This window comes from Curcuma longa, chromosome 12 (genome assembly GCF_044706935.1).
Source record: "Curcuma longa cultivar G26 ecotype Majalengka, Jawa Barat chromosome 12, ITB_CL_G26_1.1, whole genome shotgun sequence".
Classification (NCBI taxonomy): Eukaryota; Viridiplantae; Streptophyta; class Magnoliopsida; order Zingiberales; family Zingiberaceae; genus Curcuma; species Curcuma longa.
The window spans coordinates 8,901,237-8,909,243 of record NC_133872.1 but is presented as its reverse complement, the minus strand read 5'-3'; the positions used below and the strand labels follow the sequence as shown (position 1 = coordinate 8,909,243).

The 8,007-nt window shown below is 36.7% G+C and overlaps 1 protein-coding gene and 1 pseudogene across 1 annotated transcript; one reads left to right on the top strand and one right to left on the bottom strand.

Annotated features, from left to right (window-relative positions):
• Nucleotides 1-19: 19 nt before the first annotated feature.
• Nucleotides 20-2,825, top strand: LOC141843164 (cysteine-rich receptor-like protein kinase 2; annotated as a pseudogene).
• Nucleotides 2,826-5,545: 2,720 nt separating this feature from the next.
• Nucleotides 5,546-6,387, bottom strand: LOC141842853 (E3 ubiquitin-protein ligase SINA-like 10). Its single transcript, XM_074730843.1, has 2 exons — nt 6,286-6,387; nt 5,546-6,205 (listed from the first exon to the last, which is right to left on the bottom strand). Exons 1-2 carry the CDS (start codon nt 6,385-6,387, stop codon nt 5,546-5,548), a joined length of 762 nt encoding a protein of 253 aa, XP_074586944.1.
• Between the last annotated feature and the right edge of the window lie 1,620 nt (nt 6,388-8,007).

The following is an 8,007-nucleotide window of genomic DNA, read 5'->3' as shown; positions in this document are numbered from 1 at the left end:
GAAGCTTACAACCTATTCAATGGGTGGAATTGTGTCAATTGTCCATCTATCGCTCCTTTCCCTCTCTGTGGGCATGCCAAAGGGAATCCAAGATCTCAAACAGTGGAAGTCACTTGTTCGAGCCAATTGGAACACAATTCAATGGCATATGTTCCGAACTTCCTTGCTGTAATGATAGCATTGCCAGCCAGATCCGAACAGACGGTTTGGCAAGGCGACGGTGGGTTTCTCAGTGAGATGCAAACTATGGACTAAGCCAATGCTATGGTGACCTCTCCTCTCTGGACTGTGTTTTATGTTATGCCGAGGCTCGAACTGTTCTTCCCAAGTGCTTTCCCAATACTGGCGGACGCATCTATCTCAATGGTTGCTTTATGAGGTCTGAGAATTATAGCTTCTTTTCGGAGTATATCGGTCCCGAAGACAGAACAATATGTGGAAATAAAACTAGTAAATGGGTAGAGCTTTTGACAGGCAACCCAGCAAGGTTTGCTGAAGGCAGTAAATAAAGCTCCTGGAAATGGTGGCTATGCGAAAATTTCAGTTCCTGAAACTGAGGGCTCAATCGCTCAGCGTATGTTTTGGCTAATTGTTGGAGGACACTGAATGAGTCCACTTGCAAGGCCTGTCTAGAGAATGCATCAGCTTCAGCAGTTCAATGCTTACCTTGGTCGGAAGGCCGTGTGCTCAACACAGGCTGTTTCTTGAGATATTCCGACACAAATTTCCTTAATCCAGATGCGAGCAGAAGCCATCAAAGTATGCTACATGAGTTCTTGAATCTATTGAAATTTTTGTTCAGCTGGTTTCTTGATGTCTTATGTGTCATTGCTATGTGCTATCGTGTGGTATTTGGCAGGGAGCATCATAGCTATGGTTGTTGCCGTTGGTAGTGCTCTCATAGTTGTTGTCGTCGGGATTACGGTTGCGGTAAGGGTGTGGAAGCAAAGGAAACTAAAGAAGAAGAGAGGTAAATGATGCTACTTCTATATTCATATAATGCACACCCAATTACTTGCTTATTGTTGTTCCATTTCGTATCGTAAAGCCAACCAGATCATCTGAACAACTAGAAGTCTTGTAAACTCATCATAAAATCTCTATAATAGAATGCTTATTGCTTTTCGTCTTCTCTTTTTCGCATCTAAGGTCTCTGTTGTGTACGAATTCGTATTCTCAGGTTTGAATAATTCAGTAAGCATCGAACCAGGCTTATACAATCATAGTTTGAACTTCAAGTATTCGACACTTGAGAAAGCTACAGGAGGCTTTTCTGATTCCAACAAACTCGGGCAAGGAGGTTTCGGAACAGTCTACAAGGTGAGAAACCATTTCTGTTTTTCATATTTTGGATCGACAAGCCTCTCATGCCAATGCAACTTACAGAATTGTGCAAATATGTAAGACCAAAGCATTAGGTTGTGGTTCTAATGTTTGATGAACTTGCAACTTGCTGATAGGGAACTTTGGTTGACGGACGAGAAATTGCTGTGAAGAGGCTGTTCTTCAACAATAAGCACCGCGTCGCAGATTTCTTCAATGAAGTCAACATAATTAACAGTGTGGAGCATAAGAACCTTGCTAGGTTGTTGGGTTGCAGTTGCTCGGGACCTGAAAGCCTTCTTGTTTATGAGTTCCTCCCAAACAAGAGTCTCGACGGTTTCTTATTTGGTATAAGATCAATTCGATATATTGAAGGTTATTGTACTAAATCTTTTCTATGTCGTAAAGGTTTTGTATTCTGCATAACTTTATCAGATCCTGAGAGGGGCAAGGAATTAAATTGGCAAACGAGGTTGGGCATCATTACCGGCACGGCTGAAGGTCTTTCTTATCTGCATCAGAACTCGAAGATGAAAATAATCCATAGGGATATCAAAGCAAGCAACATCCTACTAGACATAAAATTTCGACCGAAAATTGCTGATTTTGGACTAGCAAGAACATTCCAAGACGACAAGAGTCATATAAGCACTGCAGTAGCAGGAACACTGTGAGTAACCTTCTCTATTTCAAGTAGAAGTTCAGATGAGCAAAACAACTCATTGCGATTGTATTCGCCGATTTATTTACCCGTTTGATAAGAATTTACATCTTGACAGGCTACATGGCTCCAGAATACTTAGCTCGCGGACAACTGACAGAGAAGGCAGATGTCTTCAGTTTTGGAGTGCTTATGATTGAGCTAGTGATCGGCAAATCTAACAACCGGAGCAAGATTTATGAATGTTTTTCCGATTCATCAGAGAGTCTTCTTACTCAAGTAAGCACAGCTGCGAACAAATGAAGCTCGAATGAACATCATTTGTGTTACCATGTTCAGTTTATGCACTAAATATTTGGTCTTTTCGTTGCTCATCGAGTAGGCATGGAAGCATTTTCAATCGGGAACGATTGAGCAGATGATCGATCCGAATATTCGCCTCGACAATTATCAAGATGTTGACACAGTGAAGGAGGAAATAGTGAGGGTGTTCCATGTGGGACTTTTATGCACTCAAGAGAGTCCTTCACTTAGGCCATCAGTAGCATCTGCTTTGCGGATGTTGAGCACTGACAGTGAACTTCCTGCGCCAACCAAGCCACCTTTCACCGACGAGACGACAATGGAGCTCGACGAGACGAAAGATGTAGAATGCCATCCATCTCCATACTCCATTGCTAGTGTATCCACCAGCTCATTCTATCCGCGGTGATCCACACAGGTGTGTTTGATGGCAAGAAATGCTGGACTGGTACTTGTAAGATTGATGCCTTTGTTGAAGTAATTATATATGTTGTTAGTTAAAGAATTGGACCATTGAGATAGCAAGAAGCATGTTACATTTGCCACCATTGTCATCGCGATGTAGACTGTTCTGGTTAGATGTCGTGGATGGTGAAGTCATCAATCAATAAGTGATCCGACGAACGCGAACTCTTGCTCTAGTTGGTAGAGAGATCTGAAATATACTCAGACGAGAGGTTAGACTAGCGTCAGGAAGTTTTCATAGACCACTTTGATGCTCAAATTAGGATTTTTCAAATAAAGAGATGATTTTCTCCAAAAGGGACCCCCAACCAAACGCACCCTTAGGGTTTAGGGTCCTCCGATGGATCTCAGAAATCTTAGCTTCAAGACTCAGTTGTTGTATATTGTAGGGGTGATTTTCCTTCAATGAGTAGCAGATCAGGAAAAATGAGCTATTTGGATGGGCTACTACGAGCGCTTTCTGATTTACCTTGGTAGTCGAGCAAGTAAGCCTTAAGGCTAGACTTTCCTGCCCCTAAGGTGTAACGCAATGGACGCATGATATTTCTGATTACAGTTAGGGGCGGAATCTCACAGGAACTCACAATTTGGAATTCACCCCTACCATGCGCCTTCTGTATGTATACCAAAATTTACCTCCCTTTATATTTGTAGGGCCAATTCTAGGAGATCGCTGAGGTGACGGATTCACATTTTTTTAAGGCTAGACTTTCTCGTGTTGAATCATTGCTCACTTTTCATGACCATCCTCGGTCATATTAGGCAAGCCCTCTTGTTGTTTGAGACTATATAGTAGATAATTTAAGATAATCCCATGTCTTTTTTTATTCTCTTTAGAAGCAATCAATCCCTTGTTAGGATCACTTTGATGATATGGCAATTTAGGAGGAGGGTGAATAGCACATTCAATCATGTAAATAAGAGTTTTCTTTTCTCTTGCATATTCTTGTAAGGCAATTTTTTTATTATTTATATACAAGGCATTCTTGTGTCAATGTTATGGAGATTATATAAATAAAAAGGCAAGCATAAAGAAAGAACAATGTTAATAAGTACCCCCTCTAGCGTCATAGTGATCCTACACTTCTATCGTTCTATTTGGACCTATAATTGGTATAAAAAATAGACAGACTCTTGATTGTACTAACCATCAAAGGAACATACTAGATAAAATGAAGAACGAAGAGAAGCTCGGTCGAAACATCTATGATCCTCCACCATACGAAATAGAGGGATTCAACCTTTGGAGGAAGGCAATGGGGAGTTTCGTGTTGATGGACAACTTCGACAATAAGGTGGTATTGAAGAAACCATCGGCTAAATCAGAGTCAAACTTAATGTTAGAAATTTTGCCTAATAATATTGTGTGTAGGTCAGGAAAATACAAAAGTGCACACGATCTATGGACTCAGCTAATCGAGTTCCACGAGGAACCTTCAAGACTAGAGGATAGACTTAGGGAGGATCAACTTGAAGACCAAACTGAACTAGAGTCAATTTTGCCAAGAGATTGAGGAGGACAATCTTAACGAAAACACAAAAAGTAAAAGTGTTAATTTTAATTTTAAATTTTATATAATATATCTTAAGTGTAAGAAAAGAGGACATTATAAAAATAGACGTGCTATTTATAAGACTCAATCTGCATAATCGATGACCAAGGAGGAATTGATGTTGGAAATCTGAAAAGGAAAAGAGCACATTATATGCTTCAAGTATCAAAAGATGGATCACTATAAAAATCATTGCCCACAGAGGAATGTAGGGATGAAACAAATGACCAATTCAAATAGAGATAAAAGATGAAAAGATCAATTATATTTCTGTAATTATATGATACATATAAGATTTGAAGATTAATTGATTGATGAATAATAAACAGTTAATTTGTTAATCAGTTAACTAATAGAAGATTCAAACTGAAAACTATTAAAACAAAGTAAGAATTTATTTAAAATTCACGCTCTCCTCAATTTTCTTTGATAATTAATTCTTTTGACGTGAGTTCTGTGCTTTGTTCTTTGGAAGAATAGCATCATTTTTTTTTACTAAGAAATTATTTGGATTAAGTGTATTAAAAGTGTACTGTTACTATCTTTATTATTACATTATTGATGTGGTGGAAATTTATTATCTCCACGTATTATACAAAACCATTTTTAATATTAAAAAAATATTTTAAAATATTTCTTAAACAAATCGTTTAGTTTGAAAAACATGAATAATTAAAATGTATATATCGAAACAAAATCTTATATCTCTAAATATTTTCTAAATAAACGTTAATATTTAAAAATTAATTTTATAAAAAATTATTCATATCCATATCTCTAAATATTTTGTAAACAAATATTAATATTTTAAAAATTAATTTTATAAAAGATTATTCATATAAAAGATTATTCATATTTTACAAACATCAATCTCAATTTTTTTTAATATTTAAATTTCTTTCTTAACGATTATTTTCGAACAACAACGTGAAAAGTTGCAAAAGATGTTTTGAATTATTCTTAAATAATCATTACATTAAAAAAAAGGATAGTAAGAGATCGTATATTCCTCTGGTAGATAGATGGCGCGAATCCTGATGCACAAAAGTCATATTTTTTATCACAAGAAACGCAAAATACAGGACATCACATCAAAACAAACATGATAGGACAGGAGAAGGATTAATCCTCGACGTGCATATAAACTTCCTTTCCATCCCCACCGTAGAAGTAAGGGGGACGACAAGGAAGACGCAAAATATATGACATCACAGCAAAACAGGACAGGACAGGAGAAGGATTAATCCTCGACGTGCATAGAAACTTTCAGGTCGATCTTTCCATCTGGACCGTAGAAGTAAGGGGGAACGACAAGGTAGGCTGTTGTCCAAAATAATCCGTCCCATTGTTCGACGGGAGCCCTAACCGAAATCTCCATTCCCTCGTCCAACATCGCTACCAGTTCCAGCTTACTGAATATCTTCCTGGAAGGGCGAGATTGGCTGCAACACACCACTGAGAAGCTGCAATGGTCTGAACAGTTTTCGAAAGGCTCAAACAGCACGAAGTCGACACCGTCGTCGCTCGCTCTGAGCACTAGCAATGGCTCCTCCGGGTCGATGGAGACTTGCAGCGGAATCTCATAGCTGATGTTGTAGATCTTGATGCGGTGCTCAGCCGTGAGGTGCTGTACCATGGCTCCATTCGGTGCTTGGAACGAGCATTCCTTGACTAAGCAAGGGCGAGGCGCATAGTTGCATTCCTTCTCGTGGTTTGCAATGGAAGATCCGAGGTAAGGAAGGTACTGGTTGCATCCGTGGGCGGAATGAGAACAGGGGATGAATAAAGACTCTATCACCTTTTCTAGAGAGCGGTTTCGGATATATCCCGGCGTTAAAGAGGGGCTCGGTGTGAGTGTATTTTGGCAGTTATGGCAGACAGCGAATGTATCCATTATCAACTACACAAAGAAGGAGGAGGTTATGACAACGACGATTGAACTGATCGGGAAGAAGGGCGAGTAATTATAAACGGAATAACCTGGTAGACAGGTACGGCGAGACGGCCGTTGCACAGACCGCACCGGAGGGTATGGAGTTTTAAACTCACCATCGTCCACTCTGCTGATCCTTCTGCTTCCATCTTCTCAGTTGGGACGCTGGAGAGAAAGAATGCCGCCGCAGTGTTTGATTCGCAGGGTGGGTCGGATCATTTACGGCATTTATATTGAGTTTCCGAACCCTAATAAATTCATTGTATTTATAATAAATATCTCTTTTATTATTTTTTAAATATTAATCTTCATTATTTATTATTTATAAATTTCACCATCTATTCAATTATTTTAAAATTATATCATATTAAATAAATATATTTTAAAATTATTTTAAAATATTAAAATTATTATTATTATTTTTAATAGACGATGCATGCAGTGAGTAGCAAATCATTTTTAAAATATAATTTTAAAATAAATTAAAATTATAATGGAAATAATAAGGATTAGAAACACACAATGGTACAAATCAATTTTATTTGGTTCATAGTCTTTTAAATTACTGCTTCAATTGTTGTATATTGTAGGGGTGATTTTCCTTCAGTGAGTAGCAGATCAGAGAAAATAGGCTATTTGGATGGGCCACTACGAGCGCTTTCTGATTTACTTTGGTAGTCGAGCAAGTAAGCCTTAAGGCTAGACTTTCCTTACCCCCAAGGTGTAGTGCGGTGGACGCATGATATTTTTGGCTATAGTTAGGGGTGGAATCTCACAGGAACTCACAATTTGAAATTCACTCTACCATGCGCCTTCTGTATGTATACCTAAATTTACCTCCCTCTATATTCGTAGGGCCGACTCTAGGAGGTCGTTGAGGTGACAGATTCATATTTTTTTAAGGCTAGACTTTCTCGTGTTGAATCTTTGCTTACTTTTCATGACCATCTTCGGTCATATTAGGCAAGCCCTCTTGTTGTTTGAGAATATCTAGTAGATAATTTAAGATAATCTCATTTCTTTTTTATTCCCTTTAAAATTGATATGATTATTTTCTTAAAAACTATTTTCAAAATAGTGATTGACATATTAATGTTTAATGGATTTAATATTTGATTGAGTGTAAGTATATATATTGTTTTAAAATTTATACATTTTTTAAAATTATTGATCAACATCTAGCTTATAGTATCCTTAGGTCAATCATAAACTCTTGAATCTCTAGCTACTTAGGTATTTCTTCTTTGTGATGAATAAGAATGCCCTAAGAAAGAATCGATTACGGGAAAGTCTTATTGAAAGACCAAGTTTTAAAAAATGAGAGTTTCTAAAATTAAATTTGATATAAGTTTTTACAATTTATTTTGATTTTTTCTAAAGAGAGAATTTACTTTGAAAATGTCTTTTAGAAAATATTTTCAACAAGTATATTTTAGACAATATTTTTCAAAATTATTTTAAAAATTTTGGAAATAATTTCAACAAATGTTTCAAATCATGTTTATGTTTAGAATAGTTTCAAAATATATTCAAAAAGGGAAATTATTTTGAAAGGTTCTTCAAAATATTTTTAAAAAAGATTAAAAAGTTATGTGGTGATTTTCAAAGAAAGAGATATTTTAAAAATTAAGAGATTGCCATAAAATCTTGGAAAACATTTTTGAAACAAATTATGCCTTGGAAAATATTTTCTTCTTTGAAAATAATTTGAAAAATTAAATGTCTTTGTAAAAATCTTGAAAATATTTTGACAAAGTACGAAAGATATT